We start from the raw sequence: 25,465 nt of genomic DNA, 5'->3' as shown, positions 1-25,465 counted from the left end.
GGCGGCAACACATCCCATCCACTTTGCCTGTACTGTAAAACGGTGCGATTTTATGGGCCCTGGACTTTAAAAAGTCATTTTTTGGTGACACATTCATTTTGAACACGGCTGACGGATGTCAGATTAGGTCTCAAATAAAAAATAGGCGTGTAAATGATCCTGCTTCTCTCTATTCCGGTTTTAGATCTGACATGTCTCCCACGATGCTCTACTTTTTATTAAGGGGGCATTAAGTTGGCGCTGATTCTGGTGCATTAACTCGCATCAGAATCCTCACGGAAATAAAGCCTCCCGTTGACTTCAATGGATTCCATTTTCCTCGCAGAATCCATGGAGATCAATGGGAGCCTTTTTTCCCATGGAAAACGAAACCCATTGAAGTCAATGGGAGGATTATTTATTTCCGCACGGATTCTGACGCCAGAATCAGCGCCAATTTCCTCCGTGCGAATGCCCCCTTAATAAAAATCTGCAAAAATTCCAATATTAGCTTTGGATGTGAACAAAGAATAAAATAAACCAAAGTTGTAATCAATACAAGATAAGATGGAGCCACAGGTTTACAAGAGAACTCTAGATTTTAGGTCGGTTTTACCTGCGTAACGGCGGAGGTTCCCTTTAATTTTGGTTTAAACTTCAGATGTAAACTTTGGGGCATTGTCTTCAGCGTGGAAACTTCTCGTTTCTAGAAAGCTGTCCGGAGAAACACTGATTTGCATGTAAATTGTCAGCGGGGCAAAATATCTTCGGTTTACACGCTGGGAAAGAAAAAAAAAAAACGAGAAAAAAACAAAAACCTCCATCCGAGCCTCCACCACAGATACTTAAATCTGCATAAAATTTAGACAAATTGATTCATTTCATTATGAAAGTGTCCAGCTGGGAGTGAGCGGCATTGTCAATGACAGATGTGCCCGTGCACCAGCAACACGTCACATATTTGGATTATATCAAATTGAGTTTAGATTGTTCACTTAGAAATTGGTAGAATATTCATTGTTAAGTGCATTAAACGCTCTCCTCCTATCCCCAGATTTCGGAGTAGTCACCCATGCATAATTTCCCTTTTAATCAAAAATCAGTTTTCACAGCTGACTGGTTTCAATGATCTCCCACGTGTTGTCATGTATTAAAGGGACAGTGAGCCGAAAAGGTGAAGAGCGATCCCTTTAACGGATCGGATTAAGCAAAAATGAAAATTCTAAAATTATTTCCTGGCCCGGTGACCATTGGTTGGGGATCAGACTCTAGGTCTCATTCAAATGGGCAAGAGGTATTTGTGCCGCCATATAGTGCAACATTGTATTACAGCGATATTCTATATTGTATATAACAACGTAGCGAACAATGGAATTGTATCCAAAGTCAAATCCATATGGAAGCCAACAGAAGAAAACCTGCGTATCAATTTGGAGGGATATGGAGATACGGGAGCGCCTCGTGCACTTTTATTTAAAGGGGATCTATCAGCAAACGCCTCCTCTTCCAGCGATGTCTTCAGGTCTCGTCTTCCTCCGGCGCTCGCGAACTGCCATTGATAAAAAATGGCGCGGGTGCATGCGCAGTAGCATGCTGCTATTACTACTGCACATGCACCTGACCATGACTATACAGGAGACTGGCTACCAGTCTCCCACCTTGGAAACAACAATGGGTGGCACAGTACCTGCTTTGGAGGTCCAGTCTGGACAGTTCAAATCTGTCAGTGTGGTGCCACACTGCTAATCTTCACACTCAGACTGTTATTAGGGCCTGATCAGTCAGCTGACCTCCCTGGTGTGAGTCTTTACCATACACCCCTTTGGTGCCTGGCTGGAATATACTTGTCTTCCCAGACTACACCCTTCACTCTCTCACAATATATATACTGTATATCAGTGTTGTTTGCAAACTGAGCCCACATTCTGGCAGATTTAGCTCAGTAAACCTCAACCCCAGTGTCTTTGAATACATTATAATTTTATTTAAAAAATGCAAAAGTAATAAAAGAAAGATAAAATGTTAATAATTCTTAGAAAAATAAAACATTATTAGTCTTTTATTATCACCCTTTTTATTAGATTTTCTACATTTCTAGTAGGTAATTACAATTGTTTTTTTTCCATAAATATTTTACATATTTATTATTTTTCTATATTTTTTTTAATTCTTATAAATTACAAAAAATCCAGAAATTATTATTATGATTATTATTTATTACTATTATTTATTTATTATTATTTATTATTGGTGTTATTATTATTATTATTATTATTATTATTATTATTATTATTTATTACTATTATTATTATTTTTTATTATTATTATCATTATTATTATTATTATTTACTATTATTTATTATTATTATTATTAATAATAATAATTATTATTATTATTATTATTATTATTATTATTATTATTATTATTATTATAACTATTTTAGTTTAGTAATTATTATATATTATTGGCATTTTATTAAAATTGCTACTCGGATTTTAAATATAATAATAATAAAAATTATTATTGTTTTATTATTATTATTATTATTATTAATATAATAATATTTTATTGTTACAACTTTTTTTTTTTTAAATCCGCAAATGAATACATTTTAATTTATTAAAGTTTCATTCTTCTCATTACTAGATTATTATAATGACAATATTTTTGCTCTTATAGCAGCTAACAAAAAAAAAAAAAAAGTAAAAAAAAAAACCCACGGAGACAACTCATTTTATTTCCCAGGGCAGCTGAAGCGATGCAAGGAAGTGTCCGGCCATCTCCCTAGTGACTTTTATTCGAGGATCAGGAATGAGTGTGCGGGGTCAGATGTACTGTGTGCGCCATTCACAATGTGCTGACATCAGGCGTCATTCATGAGAGCGCACTTTGTTTGCCCGTAACTCTAATATGAGGAGACACGTGAAGTCGCTGCATTTATGGAAGAGGCCAGAAGAGACACAGAGCTGTGAAAACATTCCCACACACTGGAACCGCTCATTGACTGGGAAACCCTGCAAAACCCTCATTCACAAATCCTCCACAATGCTCGCCCTTAAAAAAATAGTCTGCAAATGGGAGCTCGCGGCCTCATCTGGTGCAACCCCCTCCTGCCCATCACTACTCATTCATTGCCTTTAATAAAGGATCTTTTTTTTTCAGGCTTCATTATAGGGGGGAAACAGATGTAGAGGTTTACATGGAGCTGTAATATGTTCACAGTAGTCTTCTGGGGTTAATTCCTCGATGGGGAGGCCCTAGAGATTATAATGGGGGTCACCATCACAAACACCTGGGACAGGAGGACCCCGAGCACCACACCTGTTTAGGTACCGCATATAGCTATAGCTGTGCCCCTGTCTCTACCCGTTTTGCTTCCAATTTAGACAGAATTGCAATACCACACACAACCTGAGGACAATTGTGGTGCTGTGTAGTCTATTCTAAAAGTGTAACTAAACTTTCAGGACTCATTCACATCTGCGTCGGTAATCCGTTCGGGGAGTCCGCATGGGGACTCTCCCAAACGGACTACCAAATGCCTAGTCAAGCAGTGAGCAATGAAAGCACACGGACCCCATAGATTATAATGGGGTCCTTGTGCTTTCCACACGAGTCATGCGGACATGAAAGTAGATCTGGAACTACTTTTCTGTCCGCATGTTCCGTGTGGAAAGCACAAGGACCCCATTATAGTCTATGGGGTCCATGTGCTTTCACTGCAATGCGTTCGGTAGTCCATTCCCATGAGGACTCCGCCAAACAGATTACCGACGCAGATGTGAACAAGGCCTCAGACAACTTTTGGACTCTCTTTCAGTATTTATTTTATTAATACATTTTTTAAGATACTTTATTAACTCATTTCGGTTCCTTTGTGTGAAATCCTACAATTTTTTTATTCATTTCCTTGTTTCTTTATTCAGAGCTGAAAGCTATATATTGCCTTCACTAGGTGTACGGGTGTACGGGCTCCTGTACAATCCAGTGAAGCTGAGGCTTTATATCTCAGGCACAGTGCCTCTAATGACATATGACAGAGTCACATATGACACCAAGATTACAGTTCTATCTGAATATTTACGGATACATCACAAGTATAATTCACAATCAGGATTTTCATATTTATAAACAGCCACAACTCCAATCCCCACTGTATCCAACTGGTAATATCTCTGAAATTAATACAGCTAGAACTGTGATCTCAGTGTCCTATGAGAATTGTATCTTTCATACGACATCGGATACATTGTTCTATGTTTTATAATGCCCAAGGTATATCTGTTGGAGGTGCCCCCCAAGCCTCAGCTTTTATGCTATATATATAGGAGCCTGTACTTCTAGAGAAAGTAGTGTACAAATACAGCTCACAATACACGACAGACAAAAGAATAAAAAAAAATCAGGATTTCACAGAAAGGAGCCAAAATTCTGTAATAATGTGTGCGCTTCTGTATTCTTTACCTTGTTTTACTATTGAGAGGTCAAACCTGTACACTATTTTTACTTGGTGTATTGGTGCATTAGTAATGCAGGGAAGCTGAGACTGGAGGGTGCCACCTTAAACAGCTATATCTCAGACATTGTAGAACCTAGAACGGTGGTTCTGGTATCATAGAAAGGAGATTCTCGCAAGACACCAAGATGGCAGTTCTACTTGTATTATTTCCAGTGACTTGAAAACACAGTCTGGATTGGGAGAATTCGCAGCTACTAGAGATGAGCGAACAGTAAAATGTTCGAGGTTCAATATTCGTTTCGAGTAGCCCCTCAATATTCGACTATTCGAATCGAATATCGAACCCTATTATAGTCTATGGGGGGAAAATGCTCATTTCAGGGGTAGGCAACATTTGATCAAATTATACTTACCAAGTCCACGAGTGAGGATTGGGCTGGATCCTCCGAGAAGTCTTCTCCTTGCAGCGTCCCGCGGCGTCTTCCGGCTCTTCATTCACTCTGCCAGGCATCGGGCCTGGGCAGAGCCGACTGCGCATGCCCGCACTACAAGAAAATGTAGTGCGGGCATGCGCAGTTGGCTCTGCCCAGGCCTGATGCCTGGCAGAGTGAATGAAGAGCCAGAAGACGCCGTGGGGAAGCTGCGCGGAGAAGACTTCTAAAGGTAGGAGAAGAACCAGCGTTGATTGGCCGACTGTATAGCAATGGTTCTGCATCGATTGAGTACGAGTATTTCGAATACCGTAGTATTCGATCGAATACCTACTCGATCGAATACTACTCGCTCATCTCTAGTGTCTGACTATGGCTTGCTCCACTCACCCTATTTAGAACACACGCATGCTCACCCAGGCCAAGTGTTCATGTAAGGCAGTTATTAAAGTGTTTGGGAACTTATAGGGCTTTAGGACATCACCCAAGGCCCATAGACAGCCAAGAACCAACAACCTTAGGTCTGTTGATGTAATTTTAACAGTTAGTGGCCGACGACTCGAGAGCACCGATTTAGATAATCCATCATCTGTCCAACCAGCTGTTGTCTTATGGATATGAGATTTTATTATAATACCTAATAATTTAGCTTTTCATATGCTAAGGAATGTCTCTGTTAGGTGAATGTATTCATGGACGGTATCCGGTGCCCCAGCGGTGCTCACAACCTACTCCGAGCACACGCCATAAACAGACTGTAAAGTGCAGCCCCGCTTAGACCTGCCTTTGATCATTTGAAGAACAAACATGGAGTCATGGCTGTGCATTTCTATTTTAGATCTAAGTGATCAACTCTTGGAAGTGGTTGGCTTGGAAGGAGCAATGGAGATGGGACAGATTTACACGGGACTGAAAAGTGCTGGAAGGCGTCTTGCACAATGCTCGTCTGTGGTTATAAGGTAGGATTATTATTACTATTATTACCCTCATTGTTACTGTTTTATGATATATTTGCAAAAAATAACATGCTTGTATTTAGTATGAAATTAATAAATCATTCATTTTGGGGGGGGGGGGCTGAATTTGACGCCATTATGTGCCACCAAAATTTCAAAAAATAACCAAAAAAATCAAAAGTGAAGGATGATCGTTTTCCTCTCCCTGCCCTGTGTTCTCTGTAAATACTCAGAAACCTCCTCAGCCATCCAATAATCCATCTAATGTAAAATAATAATAATAATATATATATATATATATATATATATAGAGAGAGAGAGAGAGAGAGAGAGAGAGAGAGAGAGAAGGGGGAGGAGGGAGATGAGGCTTCATGCATGGAGCAGAGCAGCAAGTTTAGAACACATGGAACGTTCATGTTGCATCTCAATATATGAAGAAAGAAGAAATGAAATAGTAGAAACCAGCAGGGGATAGAAATATCTATGTGTCTATTTTAATATTTATCTATGTGTTATTGCAAAATTCCTCTTGTCTTTATTCCAAGGACCAGCAAGTCTCTCCCTATGCAGATTGATGGGGAACCCTGGATGCAGACACCCTGCACGGTAAGCACATTTTTCACAAATTCACTACTCCAGCATTGTATCTTATTTACTGTGTCTCCATGTTGGAAATTGTACAAGAGCCCCACTAAGTGACCAAATGGAAAATCCCACAGTTTGGTTTAGGGGTATTTAATGCCTCCAAGTCAAGCCCCCCGACTGCTATTAGAGTTGGGGATGGATTTTAGATTATTTTATGCTTCATATTTGTCTAATCTGAAGTTAGAAATGTGTCCAGCTCAATATTTCCTCTACTTGGAGAAGTCAATAAATGAAGTTTTTGTAGAATCCCTTAGGGGCCCTTTTTCCTTCCAATAGTAACATAACATCATTTTCTTACCTAGAATGGAGGAACGCAGAGTAAAAAAAATGGGCAAAACCAGTTGGATTTAGTTGTATCAATTAGGATAACACAAAACCCTGTCAGGAATGATACAGTCTAAATACTCAGTCATCCCTACTCATACACACTGTAGGGATGATTTTATTGGAAATTTTTGAAATGTGGGAGGAAGCCAAAGAACCCTCAAAAACATGGCAGAAACATGAAAACTCAATATACATGCTGTAATCCCAGGATCCCAGTAATGGTAACCACTGAGCCACCATGGTGCCTGAGTGCAGTACAGTCATTGGGGACCTTTTGTATAGATGGTGGGAAAGTCAGGAGGAAAGGCTAAAAAGATCACTTGGCCAAAAGCTATCAAATGTGCATGGCCACCACTGATGGGACCAAGGAACGGAAGTCAAGATTGCTTAAGTGTAATTTTTCCTCAAGGAAAAACCAAAGTAATAATATAGTAATAATAATATTAATAAATGAAATCACAAAAGGATATTATTATTTAATTTTAATAAGAATGAACAAAATTTAAATAAAGTTTCTATGAGTTAAAAGTCATAAAACATAAAAACATGCAAGTTATACATCCCCTTAATCCATGCAAACTGTAAAAAATTTTTTACACATAACTTAAGTTGTTTAGAGAGCTACAAAATAAAAATAAAAAACACAAAAGAGTGGAATTAAATTTCTTTTTTTCCCTGTTCTGCTCCAACAATTTAGTTAAATGGTATGCTAAAGGTTATATTCCAAAAATATGCCAAAAAATACACCTTGTAATGTAGAAAACAAGCCCTCACAAAGCGAGATCAGGGATTGCAAAAAAATAGATAGAAATTTCGGAAATTAGTAAAGCAAAAGTGGAAAAACATCCTGTGACCTGAGGCCACGTACTGAAGGAGTTAAAAGCATAGTCTGGTTGAATTTTTGCTTAGTTAGTGTTTCACGTTATTTTATTGTCCTTAAAATATTACCTTGGTGAAGACCAAAACTTTGCAAAATATTTCAAAAATATAAATTTTAGAATTTAGTTAAATATAAATGGAAAAACATTCTGTGTCCTCAGGTCTCGTACCAAGATGGTCGGGCTGAATTTTTTTTTCTTATTTGACATTCAATTCCATGACCAAAATTTGAGCTTCATTTTATGGTCCACAGAATATAACCATGGTGGAGATCACCACCATCGAGGAGTAAACCTAGTGATGTCATAGTGTCCTTGACAAAGCCTTCTGAGACCTTTCACCCCTTACACTATGTACTTACCTATGGTTATGGTCAACGATTCCAGGAAACAACAAATCTCTGACCCAAGTTCATATTTGTGGATCGGTATAAGAACAACGGTAGAAGCTCTGAGGCTTTTATCTTTATTCAGGAGACTTTTGCCTACCCAAGTCCATTTTAATGTGCGGTGCTTTATAATAATGTCGTTGCCCCTGTTTCTCCGCACATGATTTCTATATGGATCATAAGTACATTTGTATTCATTCCTAAACTGCTGTGAGTGCCTTCTACTGCATCTAAATGCAATGTATTCATAGCGCTCACATAATTTATTTCCTTTTTCACTCTTCATGCAAGATGGGTTTTTAGCCAAAAAACACATTAGATCAACTACTATCAAGGTAAGCCATTCACGGGCCAAGTTCACTCTGTCTTGGCAGCCGCTTGTTGTGCAAGTGGAAAGGAATTCATAAGCTCTCTTTCCCTCTCCTCGGTAAACCTGAACCATTCGACACAACAGCAAAAATAAAAATCAAAGAATTCGGAGAGGTTTCTGATTTTTTTTTTTTTTGTAACATTAAAGAAAAACTTTAAAAAAACCCAAACCTGTATATTTTTAGATGTTAAGGGGAGATTCAGGGTAACATGCTACTCATTTTTTTTTCATTTTATATTTTATTTGCTTTGCTACATTGAGTGTGCTGAATGTATCCATACACTCGACTTGCCATATTGATCCTGAAGAAGGCACCGATGGTTGGACATAGGGTTAGGGCTATGACCAAGTGTTTTTAGCCTGTGGGAAACAACACCCTTGGTCCCCGAGAAAAAAAAAATGAAGTATGTCCCATTGATTTTAGCTGTTCTATGTGTAGTACGCCAGATTCAGACCACTCCTATTCTATTTCCTGTCCATGAGTATGGGGGCGGCCATCTTGCCTGAGATTCTCAGTATCTAGTGATATGCTATACAGCAGTCTCATGGCCATAGGCAGCAATAGTCTGGAGCAGACTAATTGAAGTCTATCAGAGACTTCTCTAGACATGCTCAGTGCAGGGAGGGGGAGGGGAAGGAGATAATCAGTAACACCATCTGTTGTCAGTAGTGAGTGTCATGATGGGACATCTGTGATTTCTATTGAGGTGTTATCTTCTATTGCAATCCTGTCTTACCTGTGATGTAAATAAGGTGATTGCTGTAAAGACCTACAGAATTGGCAATCGTTGTTATGGTTAGGCTTAGTGGGCAGAGTGAAAATTGTAGGATTTTATAGTTATTTTTAAATATTGATAGTGACGTGGAAATTTCATAAATTCCCAAATAATATGTTTAACATAAAAACTTGGTTTACAAACTAGCTGATTTTCTGTTGACACATTGTCTTAAAAGCCCTTGGGCCAAATATCGGGAACCACCAGATTTGTTCCAGATTGGGCTTCTGTAAAGGTATCAGTTGTCAGCCAACAAATAAGCAAATGCTCACTTTTGGCCACCCATTGGGATGTACAGCTGACAATTGTACACTGTTATTCATCCCCATAAAGCAGTGATAACTTCTCCAGTCCTGGTTATTTCCTCCCGTATCATCCATGTAATGGGGCCGTAGTCCTTCTCTATTCTCATATTATATGGAAGATGTGACCTGGATATACGGGATACCACACATGAGCTAGATGGTTGCCTAAATACTATATGATTTTTTGGATGTCACTCAAGCTATGGTGATGATGGTGGTGGGATCCTTATGGAGAATGATAGTCGTGGTTGGGTCTTTATGGAGAGCGATTCCTTTAAGATCTAGTTGATACACTGAAGACGGGGAAATATCTCATCGTCGTGGATGTTCATGAGAAATCTAAAGTATGACTATCCTTAAGTTCTATATCATTCCATAATTAGATCTTCATGGTGGTGATCCGGGTGATGAGGTCCAAATGAGTAGTTAGAGCTTCCATTGATGTCTAGTGCATATGAAGATGGGGAAAAACCCATATTGTAATCATAGTGGAGAGGAAGCCTTTATGGTACGGTTTCCAGTGATCTCGAAGTTCTAGACTGGACTAGGTGAGATGTCTCATTGTTTGTGGATGTTGGTGAAGTATCTGCACATCTATGGCTGCCCATAGTTTGTAGTTAGTTGGTTTGAGGTCTTTGTCTATAAACATTACAATATGATGATCAGATCCAAGGAACTTGATGAATCTAGAGAAGGACATGGTTCGAAATTTGAAAATTGCATGTAATCTAATTTTACGAAGCCCATGTCTTAAAGGGATTCTACCATTAAAGCAACTTTTTTTCTAATTACCACGTCAGAATAGCCTTAAGAAAGGCTATTCGTCTCCTACCTTTAGATGTGGTCTCCGTAGCGCCATTCCTTAGAAATACCGGTACTTACCGGTATGCTAGTGAGGTTTCGGCAGCAATATGGGCGTCCTTCTTCTTCATCTGTCTCTTCCCCTTGTCTGTCGTCTTCTTTCTTCGTCATGTCTGATGCCTGCGCAGTTGGCTCTGACAGCGAGACCCTGTTAAAGCCGACTGTGCATGCCGACCGGTGGCCATATTTCCAAGTCTGCAATTGCGCGCATGCGCAGTATGCTCCTCACGTCTTCGCCGAACAGAGTGTACTGCGCATGCTCAGTAAGGTCCGTACAGCCCTCCAACGTGTGAGTAAACTCATCCAGGTGTCGGAGGGCTGTACGGACCTTACTGAGCATGCGCAGTACACTCTGTTCGGCAAAGATATGAGGAGCAGACTGCGCATGCGCGCAATTGCAGCCTTGGAAATATGGCCACAGTCGGCTCTAACAGGGTCTCACTGTCAGAGCCGACTGCGCAGGCATCAGACATGACGAAGAAAGAAGACGACAGACAAGGGGAGGAGGCAGATGAAGAAGAAAGACGCCCATATTGCTGCCGACACCTCATTAGCATACTGGTAAGTACCGGTATTTCTAAGGAACGGCGCGACGGAGACCACATCTAAAGGTAGGAGACGAATAGCCTTTCTTTAGGCTATTCCGAGGTGGGAATTAAAAAAAAAGTTGCTTTAATGGTAGAATCCCTTTAAAGTCACCTTATTGTCAAGTTATAGATCCCTTTAAAAAAAAATATTATGTGCCGACCCCTTCACAGCTTGGCTGTGAAGAAATGGTAGATGCGTTCCACCATCAACAACACTCCATACAACTTACGAAGAAGAAGAGTTGGACTTGACTGGTCCATCAACATTAGCTTGGAGATCCAGAGATTATGGATCATAGTTCTCAGAAGAACTTGGGGAGCCTCTTTCTCCTAGTGATCTGGAGTGTGGTCTCATCTTGTAAATTTTCTTAAAGTGGCAATACAGTCAGATCAAATGGTGGCTTTTCTATAGGATATAGAGTACTCACTGATATGGAAGTCCATCTGCAGGGGTTCCCATTGACCATGAGGATAGGTGTAGTGTATTTTGGGACCCATCTACAGGCCCCGGGTGTTGAGTAAGATATAAAATAAGATAAAACCCAGTGAATTCATTTTCTTCAGACAGACTCTGGGCCACAGGTTTACTTTTTGCAAGACTTTCATGGTCTGATGGTTTTCTTATGAGCTCCTAATAATTAGCAGTAGAGGGAATTCTATCAGAGCGCACTCCGAGAAGTGTTCTGACATAAAGGATATTTATGGGATCACTGAAAGCCATGGAAGATATTAATAGGAATAGATCTGTAGTGTCTCTGATGTGAGCCCGCTGTATCTGTGATGTTAGATGGCTACCAAATAGCGGTATTACAAAGGCAGAAAATGTGTAACATAGAAGAGCATGGTTTCAGCTTCTGTTCACTCTGTATCACCATGGAGCCATCACAACTATGCAAACACTGTGTTTAATTGGAGGCAAACAAATCTTCATGGATCCTATGTTTTTTAAATCTGGTGAACAACGTAGTGGTAAAAAAAAAAAAAATCAAAAGAGACGAAATTTGATGCGATCAAATCATCAGACATTCCCCAAAATGGTATAAATACAAGTTACATCCGGCCCCTCATAAAAAAAAAAAAAAAAAAAAAAAAAGACGTCTCATTAGGGTTGAGACGATCTTGACTTCCCTTTTTACAGTGCATGCTCCCTACATTCTTCTATAGAAGTCAATGGGTAATAGAGACAGATAGGCTTTTCTGTCCCTCCTTACAGAGCATGCTCACTGTATTTTCCTACAGAAGCACACTCACTACATTCTTCTATAGAAATCAATGGGTAATAGATTCAGCTAGGTTTCTCTACCCCTCTTCATAGAGCATGCTCACTACATTCCCCTATAGAAGTCAATGGGTAATAGAGCCAGCTAAGCTCTTCCTTCCCTCTTTACAGTGCATGCTGACTACATTCTTCTACAGAAGTCAATGGGTAATAGAGTCAGCTAGGTTTCTCTACCCCTCTTCATACAGCATGCTCACTACACTCTCCTATAGAAGTCAATAGGTAATTAAGAGACAGCTCAACTCTCTCTTACCGCTTTCCAGAGCATGCTCACTACAGTTTCTTATAGAAGTCAGAAAGTGACAGAGGCATCTCAGCTTTTTTCCCTCTTCATAGAGCATGCTCACTACATTCCCCTATAGAAGTCAATGGGTAATAGAGCCAGCTAAGCTCTTCCTTCCCTCTTTACATTGCATGCTCACTACATTCTTCAACAGAAGTCAATAGGTAATAGAGTCAGCTAAGTTTCTCTACCCCTCTTCATACAGCATGCTCACTACACTCTCCTATAGAAGTCAATAGGTAATTAAAAGACAGCTCAACTCTCTCTTACCGCTTTCCAGAGCATGCTCACTACAGTTTTTTTTTTTATAGAAGTCAAGAAGTGACAGAGGCATCACATCTTTTTTTCCCTCCTCACAGAGCATGCTCACTACACTCCTCTACAGAAATCTATGAGTGTTTTTCTCTCGTTGAGCAAAAAAGGCATAAGAAAATAAAAAATATACAATTCAATGTAAAAAACAGATTAGAAAAAAAAATCTGATACTTTCTAGAGATGAGCGAACAGTGTTCTATCGAACTCATGTTCGATCGGATATTAGGCTGTTCGGCATGTTCGAATCGAATCGAACACCGCGTGGTAAAGTGCGCCATTACTCGATTCCCCTCCCACCTTCCCTGGCGCCTTTTTTGCTCCAATAACAGCGCAGGGTAGGTGGGACAGGAACTACGACACCGGTGACGTTGAGAAAAGTAGGCAAAACCCATTGGCTGCCGAAAACATGTGACCTCTAATTTAAAAGAACAGCGCCGCCCAGGTTCGCGTCATTCTGAGCTTGCAATTCACCGAGGACGGAGGTTTCCGTCCAGCTAGCTAGGGCTTAGATTCTGGGTAGGCAGGGACAGGCTAGGATAGGAAGGAGAAGACAACCAACAGCTCTTGTAAGAGCTAAATTCCAGGGAGAAGCTTGTCAGTGTAACGTGGCACTGACGGGCTCAATCGCCGCAACCCAGTTTTCCCAGGATCCTGAATGGAATACACTGTCAGTGTATTCCCGTATACCCGATATATACCCCCGATACCCGTTCCAACGGTGTGCCCCCCCACCTTCACCCCAGAAATACCCTGCAAGTCCCCTAGCAATAGAATTGGGGCTATATACACCCACAATTTTTACTACTGGTATACAGTGCCATTGTCTGACTGGGAATTCAAAGAATATATTGGGGTTACAAATACCCTCATTTCTTGCTACTGCCATATAGTGCCAGTGTCTGACTGGTAATTCAAAGAATATATTGGGGTTACGTGCACCCACAATTTTTACTACTGGTATACAGTGCCATTGTCTGACTGGGAATTCAAAGAATATATTGGGGTTACGTGCACCCACAATTTTTACTACTGGTATACAGTGCCAGTTTCTGACTGGGAATTCAAAGAAAATATTGGGGTTACAAATACCCTCATTTCTTGCTACTGCCATATAGTGCCAGTGTCTGACTGGGAATTCAAAGAATATATTGGGGTTACGTGCACCCACAATTTTTACTACTGGTATACAGTGCCATTGTCTGACTGGGAATTCAAAGAATATATTGGGGTTATAAATACCCTCATTTCTTGCTACTGCCATATAGTGCCAGTTTCTGACTGGGAATTCAAAGAATATATTGGGGTTACGTGCACCCACAATTTTTACTACTGGTATACAGTGCCATTGTCTGACTGGGAATTCAAAGAACATATTGGGGTTATAAATACCCTCATTTCTTGCTACTGGTATATAGTGCCATTGTCTGACTGGGAATTCAAAGAATATATTGGGGTTACGTGCACCCACAATTTTTACTACTGGTATACAGTGCCAGTTTCTGACTGGGAATTCAAAGAATATATTGGGGTTACAAATACCCTCATTTCTTGCTACTGCCATATAGTGCCAGTTTCTGACTGGTAATTCAAAGAATATATTGGGGTTACGTGCACCCACAATTTTTACTACTGGTATACAGTGCCATTGTCTGACTGGGAATTCAAAGAATATATTGGGGTTATAAATACCCTCATTTCTTGCTACTGCCATATAGTGCCAGTTTCTGACTGGTAATTCAAAGAATATATTGGGGTTATAAATACCCTCATTTCTTGCTACTGGTATATAGTGCCATTGTCTGACTGGGAATTCAAAGAATATATTGGGGTTACGTGCACCCACAATTTTTGCTACTGGTATATAGTGCCAATTTCTAACTGAGAATTCAAAATGCGCAAGGCTCCCGGAAAGGGACGTGGACGAGGCCGTGGGTGAGGTCGGGGGAATGGTTCTGGGGAGCAAGGTAGCAGTGAAGCCACAGGGCGTCCCGTGCCTACTCCTGTGGGGCAGCAAGCATTGCGCCACTCCACAGTGCCAGGGTTGCTTGCCACATTAACTAAACTGCAGGGTACAAACCTTAGTAGGCCCGAGAACCAGGAACAGGTCTTGCAATGGCTGTCAGAGAACGCTTACAGCACATTGTCCAGCAGCCAGTCAGACTCTGCCTCCTCTCCTCCTATTACCCAACAGTCTTGTCCTCCTTCCTCCCAAAATTCCCAAGCTTCACAGAACAATAACCCCAACTGTCCCTGCTCCCCAGAGCTGTTCTCCGCTCCTTTCATTGTCCCTCAACCTGCCTCTCCACGTCACGATTCCACAAACCTAACAGAGGAGCATCTGTGTCCAGATGCTCAAACACTAGAGTCTCCTCCATCTCCGTTCGATTTGGTGGTGGATGACCAGCAACCCACCCTCATCGACGATGATGTGACGCAGTTGCCGTCAGGGCATCCAGTTGACCGGCGCATTGTGCGGGAGGAGGAGATGAGACAGGAGTTGGAAGAGGAAGTGGTGGATGATGAGGACACTGACCCGACCTGGACAGGGGGGATGTCAAGCGGGGAAAGTAGTGTGGATGTTGAGGCAAGTGCAGCACCAAAAAGGGTAGCTAGAGGCAGAGGCAGAGGTCAGCAGCTTAGGCGAAGCCAGGCCACACCCGGAATCTCCCAAGATGTTCCAGTTCGTACCCAGCCCCGAAAAACTCCCACCTCAAGGGCACGTTTCTCGAAGGTGTGGAGTTTTTTCAAGGAATGCGCCGAGGACAGATATAGTGTTGTCTGCACAATTTGCCTCTCGAAATTGATTAGGGGCTCTGAGAAGAGCAACCTGTCCACCACTTCAATGCGCCGTCATTTGGAATCCAAGCACTGGAATCAGTGGCAGGCAGCAACGGCAGGACAAAGGCCGCCTGCCGTTCACGCCACTGCCACTGCCTCTGCCACTGCCTCTGCCTCTGCCACTGCCACTGCTGACTGTGCTGGCGATGCACTCCAGAGGACGAGCCAGGACACCACTTCATCTGCCTCCGCCACTTTGTTGACTTCTCCCTCATCCTCCCCTGTTCCTGTCTTATCTCCTTCTCCTGCACCATCAAAGGCACCATCAGGCGCTTCTTTACAACAACCCACCATCTCTCAGACATTGGAGCGGCGGCAGAAATACACTGCTAACCACCCACACGCGCAAGCCTTGAACGCCAACATCGCTAAACTGCTGGCCCAGGAGATGTTGGCGTTCCGGCTTGTTGAAACTCCCGCCTTCCTGGACCTGATGGCAACTGCGGCACCTCGCTATGCCGTCCCTAGCCGTCACTACTTCTCCCGGTGTGCCGTCCCCGCCTTGCACCAGCACGTGTCACTCAACATCAGGCGGGCCCTTAGTTCCGCGCTTTGCACAAAGGTCCACTTGACCACCGACGCGTGGACAAGTGCATGCGGACAGGGACGCTACATTTCACTGACGGCACACTGGGTGAATGTAGTTGAGGCTGGGACTGCTTCCCAAACTGGCCCGGTGTACCTCGTCTCCCCGCCTAACATTCCTGGCAGGGACACGAGAAGAACACCCCCCTCCTCCTCCTCCTCTACCGCCTCCTCCTCCGCCACCGCCTCCTCCTCCGCCACCGCCTCCTCCTCCGCTGTTAGATTGACCCCAGCTACGAGTTGGAAACGTTGCAGCACTGGCGTTGGTAGACGTCAGCAGGCTGTGCTGAAGCTGATCAGCTTGGGGGACAGACAGCACACTGCCTCCGAGGTGAGGGATGCCCTCCTCGATGAGACGGCAATATGGTTTGAGCCGCTGCACCTGGGCCCAGGCATGGTCGTTTGTGATAACGGCCGGAACCTGGTAGCAGCTCTGGAGCTTGCCGGACTCCAACATGTTCCATGCCTGGCCCACGTCTTCAACCTAGTGGTGCAACGTTTCCTAAAGAGCTACCCCAATGTTCCAGAGCTACTGGTGAAAGTGCGGCGCATGTGCGCCCACTTTCGCAAGTCGACAGTAGCCGCTGCTAGCTTAAAATCTCTCCAGCAACGCCTGCATGTGCCACAACACCGGCTTTTGTGCGACGTCCCCACACGCTGGAACTCAACGTTTCAGATGTTGAATAGAGTGGTTGAGCAGCAGAGACCTTTGATGGAATACCAGCTACAAAACCCTAGGGTGCCACAAAGTCAGCTGCCTCAGTTTCTCATCCATGAGTGGCCATGGATGAGAGACCTTTGTGACATCCTACGGGTGTTTGAGGAGTCCACAAGGAGGGTGAGCTCTGAGGATGCGATGGTGAGCCTTACAATCCCGCTCTTGTGTGTTCTGAGAGAATCCCTGATTGACATCAGGGATAACTCAGATCACACAGAGGAGTCAGGGATAGCATCCGATCCGTCACAGCTGGAGAGTAGGTCCACACATCTGTCCGCTTCATCGCGTTTAATGGAGGAGGAGGAGGAGGAGGAGGAGGAGGAAGAAGAGTTGTCCGATGATGTGATGGTGATACAGGAGGCTTCCGGGCAACTTCGAATCGTCCCATTGTTGCAGCGCGGATGGGTAGACATGGACGATGAGGAGGAAATGGAGATTGAACTTTCCGGTGGGGCCAGAGGAGTCATGCCAACTAACACTGTGGCAGACATGGCTGAGTTCATGTTGGGGTGCTTTACAACCGACAAGCGTATTGTCAAAATCATGGAGGACAACCAGTACTGGATCTTTGCTATCCTTGACCCCCGGTATAAAAACAACATCTCGTCTTTTATTCCGGTAGAGGGGAGGGCCAATCGCATCAATGCTTGCCACAGGCAATTGGTGCAGAATATGATGGAGATGTTTCCAGCATGTGACGTTGGCGGCAGGGAGGACAGTTCCTCCAGTAGGCGACCAAGTTCTCACCGGTCCACACAAACGAGGGGCACACTGTCTAAGGTCTGGGACACCTTGATGGCACCCCCTCGCCAAAGTGCCGCCACAGAGGGTCCTAGTGTCACCAGGCGTGAGAAGTATAGGCGCATGTTGCGGGAATACCTTTCCGACCACAGCCCTGTCCTCTCCGACCCCTCTGCGCCCTACACATATTGGGTGTCGAAGTTGGACCTGTGGCTTGAACTTGCCCTATATGCCTTGGAGGTGCTGTCCTGTCCTGCCGCCAGCGTCCTATCTGAGAGGGTGTTCAGTGCAGCCGGTGGCATCATCACTGACAAGCGCACCCGTCTGTCAGCTGAGAGTGCCGACCGGCTCACTTTGATAAAAATGAACCACCACTGGATAGAGCCTTCATTTTTGTGCCCACCTGTGTAAAGCACCCCAACATGAAACTCCATGTCTGTACTCAACCTCTCCAATTCCTCCGCATCCTCATACTCATCCACCATAAGCGTTGCACAATTCTGCTAATACTAGGCTCCCTCCAACATGATTTCCCCCAACTCTGCTGGTTAGAGGCTCCCTCCACCCTGATTTCCACCAACTCTGCTGGTTAGAGGCTCCCTCCACCCTGCTTTCCCACAACTCTGCTGGTTAGAGGCTCCCTCCACCATGAATTTGCCCAAACTGGGCTGGTTAGAGGCTCCCTCCACCATGAATTGGTCCAAACTGGGGTTTTTAGAGGCTCCCTCCACCATGAATTTGCCAAAACTGGGCTGTTTAGAGGCTCCCTCCACTATGAATTGGTCCAAATTGGGGTTTTTAGAGGCTCCCTCCACCATGAATTTGCCCAAACTGGGCTGGTTAGAGGCTCCCTCCACCATGAATTGGTCCAAACTGGGCTGGTTAGAGGCTCCCTCCACCATGAATTGGTCCAAATTGGGGTTTTTAGAGGCTCCCTCCACCATGAATTGGTCCAAACTGGGCTGTTTAGAGGCTCCCTCCACCATGAATTGGTCCAAACTGGGGTTTTTAGAGGCTCCCTCCACCATGAATTGGTCCAAACTGGGCTGGTTAGAGGCTCCCTCCACCATGAATTGGTCCAAACTGGGTTTTTTAGAGGCTCCCTCCACCATGAATTGGTCCAAACTGGGGTTTTTAGAGGCTCCCTCCACCATGAATTGGTCCAAACTGGGGTTTTTAGAGGCTCCCTCCACCATGAATTGGTCCAAACTGGGGTTTTTAGAGGCTCCCTCCACCATGAATTTGCCCAAACTGGGCTGTTTAGAGGCTCCCTCCACCATGAATTGGTCCAAACTGGGTTTTTTAGAGGCTCCCTCCACCATGAATTGGTCCAAACTGGGGTTTTTAGAGGCTCCCTCCACCATGAATTGGTCCAAACTGGGGTTTTTAGAGGCTCCCTCCACCATGACTTTGCCCAAACTGGGCTGTTTAGAGGCTCCCTCCACCATGAATTGGTCCAAATTGGGGTTTTTAGAGGCTCCCTCCACCATGAATTGGTCCAAACTGGGGTTTTTAGAGGCTCCCTCCACCATGAATTTGCCCAAACTGGGCTGTTTAGAGGCTCCCTCCAGCATGAATTGGTCCAAACTGGGGTTTTTAGAGGCTCCCTCCACCATGAATTGGTCCAAACTGGGGTTTTTAGAGGCTCCCTCCACCATGAATTGGTCCAAACTGGGGTTTTTAGAGGCTCCCTCCACCATGAATTGGTCCAAACTGGGCTGGTTAGAGCCTCCCTCCACCATGAATTTGCCCAAACTGGGCTGTTTAGAGGCTCCCTCCACCATGAATTGGTCCAAACTGGGCTGGTTAGAGGCTCCCTCCACCATGAATTGGTCCAAACTGGGTTTTTTAGAGGCTCCCTCCACCATGAATTGGTCCAAACTGGGGTTTTTAGAGGCTCCCTCCACCATGAATTGGTCCAAACTGGGGTTTTTAGAGGCTCCCTCCACCATGAATTGGTCCAAACTGGGGTTTTTAGAGTCTCCCTCCACCATGAATTTGCCCAAACTGGGCTGTTTAGAGGCTCCCTCCACCATGAATTGGTCCAAACTGGGTTTTTTAGAGGCTCCCTCCACCATGAATTGGTCCAAACTGGGGTTTTTAGAGGCTCCCTCCACCATGAATTTGCCCAAACTGGGCTGGTTAGAGGCTCCCTCCACCATGAATTTGCCCAAACTGGGCTGTTTAGAGGCTCCCTCCACCATGAATTGGTCCAAATTGGGGTTTTTAGAGGCTCCCTCCACCATGAATTTGCCCAAACTGGGCTGGTTAGAGGCTCCCTCCACCATGAATTGGTCCAAACTGGGATGGTTAGAGGCTCCCTCCACCATGAATTGGTCCAAATTGGGGTTTTTAGAGGCTCCATCCACCATGAATTGGTCCAAACTGGGCTGTTTAGAGGCTCCCTCCACCATGAATTGGTCCAAACTGGGGTTTTTAGAGGCTCCCTCCACCATGAATTGGTCCAAACTGGGCTGGTTAGAGGCTCCCTCCACCATGAATTGGTCCAAACTGGGTTTTTTAGAGGCTCCCTCCACCATGAATTGGTCCAAACTGGGGTTTTTAGAGGCTCCCTCCACCATGAATTTGCCCAAACTGGGCTGTTTAGAGGCTCCCTCCACCATGAATTGGTCCAAATTGGGGTTTTTAGAGGCTCCCTCCACCATGAATTTGCCCAAATTGGGCTGGTTAGAGGCTCCCTCCACCATGAATTGGTCCAAACTGGGCTGGTTAGAGGCTCCCTCCACCATGAATTGGTCCAAATTGGGGTTTTTAGAGGCTCCCTCCACCATGAATTGGTCCAAACTGGGCTGTTTAGAGGCTCCCTCCACCATGAATTGGTCCAAACTGGGGTTTTTAGAGGCTCCCTCCACCATGAATTGGTCCAAACTGGGCTGGTTAGAGGCTCCCTCCACCATGAATTGGTCCAAACTGGGTTTTTTAGAGGCTCCCTCCACCATGAATTGGTCCAAACTGGGGTTTTTAGAGGCTCCCTCCACCATGAATTGGTCCAAACTGGGGTTTTTAGAGGCTCCCTCCACCATGAATTTGCCCAAACTGGGCTGTTTAGAGGCTCCCTCCACCATGAATTGGTCCAAACTGGGTTTTTTAGAGGCTCCCTCCACCATGAATTGGTCCAAACTGGGGTTTTTAGAGGCTCCCTCCACCATGAATTGGTCCAAACTGGGGTTTTTAGAGGCTCCCTCCACCATGAATTTGCCCAAACTGGGCTGTTTAGAGGCTCCCTCCACCATGAATTGGTCCAAATTGGGGTTTTTAGAGGCTCCCTCCACCATGAATTGGTCCAAACTGGGCTGTTTAGAGGCTCCCTCCACCATGAATTGGTCCAAACTGGGGTTTTTAGAGGCTCCCTCCACCATGAATTGGTCCAAACTGGGCTGTTTAGAGGCTCCCTCCACCATGAATTTGCCCAAACTGGGCTGTTTAGAGGCTCCCTCCACCATGAATTGGTCCAAACTGGGCTGTTTAGAGGCTCCCTCCACCATGAATTTGCCCAAACTGGGCTGTTTAGAGGCTCCCTCCACCATGAATTGGTCCAAACTGGGCTGTTTAGAGGCTCCCTCCACCATGAATTGGTCCAAACTGGGTTTTTTAGAGGCTCCCTCCACCATGAATTGGTCCAAACTGGGGTTTTTAGAGGCTCCCTCCACCATGAATTGGTCCAAACTGGGGTTTTTAGAGGCTCCCTCCACCATGAATTTGCCCAAACTGGGCTGTTTAGAGGCTCCCTCCACCATGAATTGGTCCAAACTGGGTTTTTTAGAGGCTTCCTCCACCATGAATTGGTCCAAACTGGGGTTTTTAGAGGCTCCCTCCACCATGAATTGGTCCAAACTGGGGTTTTTAGAGGCTCCCTCCACCATGACTTTGCCCAAACTGGGCTGTTTAGAGGCTCCCTCCACCATGAATTGGTCCAAATTGGGGTTTTTAGAGGCTCCCTCCACCATGAATTGGTCCAAACTGGGGTTTTTAGAGGCTCCCTCCACCATGAATTTGCCCAAACTGGGCTGGTTAGAGGCTCCCTCCACCATGAATTTGCCCAAACTGGGCTGTTTAGAGGCTCCCTCCACCATGAATTGGTCCAAACTGGGTTTTTTAGAGGCTCCCTCCACCATGAATTGGTCCAAACTGGGGTTTTTAGAGGCTCCCTCCACCATGAATTGGTCCAAACTGGGGTTTTTAGAGGCTCCCTCCACCATGAATTTGCCCAAACTGGGGTTTTTAGAGGCTCCCTCCACCATGAATTTGCCCAAACTGGGGTGTTTAGAGGCTCCCTCCACCATGAATTTGCCCAAACTCTGCTGGTTAGAGGCTCAATCCACCCTGATTTTCAAAACAAATGTTGGTGCCAACCTCAACTTACTACAAGGGCCAAATTCACTGCTGGTGACAAGCTCTCCTCACTGCAAGTGCCAAATACACATGTTTCAAGGTGTTTTCCTACTGTCAGAGAGGTGGTATTGAGTGTGTAAAGTGTGTAGTTGTTAGGCTGTGATGTTGGGGTAATAGAGGGTCTTTGGTGTGTTAGATGCCCCCAGACATGCTTCCCCTGCTGTCCCAGTGTCATTCCAGAGGTGTTGGCATCATTTCCTGTGGTGTCATAGTGGACTTGGTGACCCTCCAGACACGGATTTGGGTTTCCCCCTTAACGAGTATATGTTCCCCATAGACTATAATGGGGTTCGAAACCCGTTCGAACACACGAACAGTGAGCGGCTGTTCGATTCGAATTTCGAACCTCGAACATTTTAGTGTTCGCTCATCTCTAATACTTTCCCTTTAACCTATAGAGCAGCGTTCTTAGCAGCTTGTCCCTGGCAGACGCGAAGCTTCTGTTACCATCGACACCATTCCGGAAGGTTTGAGCGGTAACCTATATATTTTTGGCGCTCCCCTTCAGCCCCATTAATTACATTTGTTTACCTTCTCATCGTTTACTTTAATTTTACAGTCATCAATATTATTTCTTAGCACTGACAACACAATTTACTGCATGCGTGCTCGCGGCGTAGCGAAATCGGGGAGGCGAAGGTGTAAAGGCACAAGCTTTTAAATCTGTGACTGGTAAGAGCAAAAGATTACCTATGAGTAATTTCTAATTAATTTGGGATAATTAAGAGAAAAAAATTGCACATTTTAATTAAGCTTAAAATAATCCAAACTGTCATTTCCTGGTATCTGTGGAATATATTACTTCCATAGTCTGACACTGATCTGTTACAGACTGGAGCACAGCGGCTTTATTAATGGAAGGGCTCAGTGATACCTATTAAAACCAAACATGCAGAAATCGTATGAATCATTTACATAATGTTTCCAGCTCTGTCACCTCCACTTTGTGCTCAGGATTAATGATGGGACCATTACATTGTCTTATTTACCTGAACTAATGGAAGAGAGAAAGTAAAATAAAATTACACAATACACTTACTTTCTGCTACAAAAGATTCGCCTTAAAGAGACCCGAACGCTACAATGTATCCCTTACCAAGGCGGCAAGATAAAGGTTTACATGAAAAGACTCCGACTGTGCCGGGAATTAAAGCTTCACCCCATTCATCTATGGGGACAATTCTGTAAGACCCGGCTACTATGTAGACCATAGGAGGACAAGTGCGATAAAAGGGAAAGGACTTGGACATTAAGTCGAGTTTTTATATTAAACCTATAACCGATTGGCCAATGGCGGCCATGGGAAGTCTCCTTGGTAAGGACCGGAGGTCATCTTATATTGGAGAGAGTAGTGGGTTAGTCAAGAGTATAATCCTAGAGATAGGTAACATGGAGGTAAATGTCACCAGTAGAGATGGGCGAGTCGGACCTTAATGACAAGTGAATTTTGTTACAAATTTGTTCTATAAATTTCAGGTTTGGCCGAATCCAAAGTTTAGAGACTCGTCAACGTTGGATCGTTATTAGGCTCGGGGTTCTGTTCAGACACCAGAATATAATAAGTGAAGGACAAGGGGAGGTCTGAACAAGAGAGAAAAACCCTGATACTTACGGTAGCTTTCGTCACCTCTCCTGTATGGCCGACCTTCTTTTCTGGTGTCCGGACTTCACCTAGGCTCTTTCATCCTACGACGTCACACAACCTGGGGTCACCGAGGAAGATAGTCATTGGGACCTTTGCTCATATCTCCTATCTATCTATCTATCTATCTATCTATCTATCTATCTCCTATCTATCTATCTATCTATCTATCTATCTCCTACTTATCTATCTATCTATCTATCTATCATCTATCTATCTATCTATCTCCTATCTATCTATCTATCTATCTATCTATCTCCTATCTATCTATCTATCTATCTATCTATCTATCTATCTATCTATCTATCTCCTATCTATCTATCTATCTCCTATCTATCTATCTATCTATCTATCTATCTATCTATCTATCTCCTACTTATCTATCTATCTATCTCCTATCTATCTATCTATCTATCTATCTATCTCCTACTTATCTATCTATCTATCTCCTATCTATCTATCTATCTATCTATCTATCTATCTATCTATCTCCTATCTATCTATCTATCTATCTATCTATCTATCTATCTATCTATCTATCTCCTACTTATCTATCTATCTATCTCCTATCTATCTATCTATCTATCTATCTATCTATCTATCTATCTCCTATCTATCTATCTATCTATCTATCTATCTATCTGTCTCCTATCTATCTATCTATCTATCTATCTATCTCCTATCTATCTATCTATCTATCTATCTATCTGTCTCCTATCTATCTATCTATCTATCTATCTATCTATCTATCTATCTATCTGTCTCCTATCTATCTATCTATCTATCTATCTCCTATCTATCTATCTATCTATCTATTATCTATCTCCTATCTATCTATCATCTATCTATCTATCTATCTATCTATCTATCTATCTGTCTCCTATCTATCTATCTATCTATCTATCTTCTATCTCCTATCTATCATCTATCTATCTATCTATCTATCTATCTATCTATCTATCTAACTCCTATCTATCTATCTATCTATCTATCTATCTATCTATCTTCTATCTCCTATCTATCTTCTATCTCCTATCTATCTATCTATCTATCTTCTATCTATCTATCTATCTATCTATCTATCTATCTATCTATCTATCTATCTATCTATCTATCTTCTATCTCCTATCTATCTTCTATCTCCTATCTATCTATCTATCTATCTATCTATCTATCTATCTCCTATCTATCTATCTATCTATCTATCTTCTATCTCCTATCTATCTTCTATCTCCTATCTATCTATCTATCTATCTATCTATCTTCTATCTATCTATCTATCTATCTATCTATCTATCTATCTATCTATCTCCTATCTATCTATCTATCTATCTCCTATCTATCTATCTATCTATCTATCTAACTCCTATCTATCTATCTATCTATCTCCTATCTATCTATTTATCTATCTATCTCCTATCTATCTATCTATCTATCTATCTATCTAACTCCTATCTATCTATCTATCTATCTCCTATCTATCTATCTATCTATCTATCTATCTATCTCCTATCTATCTATCTATCTATCTATCTATCTATCTATCTTCTATCTATCTATCTATCTATCTATCTATCTATCTATCTCCTATCTATCTATCTATCTATCTATCTATCTATCTCCTATCTATCTATCTATCTATCTATCTATCTATCTATCTCCTATCTATCTATCTATCTATCTCCTA

General features: G+C 43.2%; 1 protein-coding gene across 1 annotated transcript in view; it reads left to right on the top strand.

The window, feature by feature from the left end:
* Positions 1-25,465, top strand: part of DGKB (diacylglycerol kinase beta) — a 320,729-nt gene that overhangs the window by 281,402 nt on the left and 13,862 nt on the right. Inside the window, exons 23-24 of the mRNA XM_075271811.1 lie at positions 5,709-5,829; positions 6,372-6,432. Coding sequence (XP_075127912.1) covers positions 5,709-5,829; positions 6,372-6,432 — 182 coding nt within the window. The remainder of the gene's footprint in view (positions 1-5,708; positions 5,830-6,371; positions 6,433-25,465) is intronic.

Source organism: Leptodactylus fuscus, chromosome 4 (genome assembly GCF_031893055.1).
Source record: "Leptodactylus fuscus isolate aLepFus1 chromosome 4, aLepFus1.hap2, whole genome shotgun sequence".
NCBI classification, from domain to species: domain Eukaryota; kingdom Metazoa; phylum Chordata; class Amphibia; order Anura; family Leptodactylidae; genus Leptodactylus; species Leptodactylus fuscus.
Note: the sequence above shows the minus strand (reverse complement) of the source record. Positions and strands in the feature narration are given on the sequence as shown.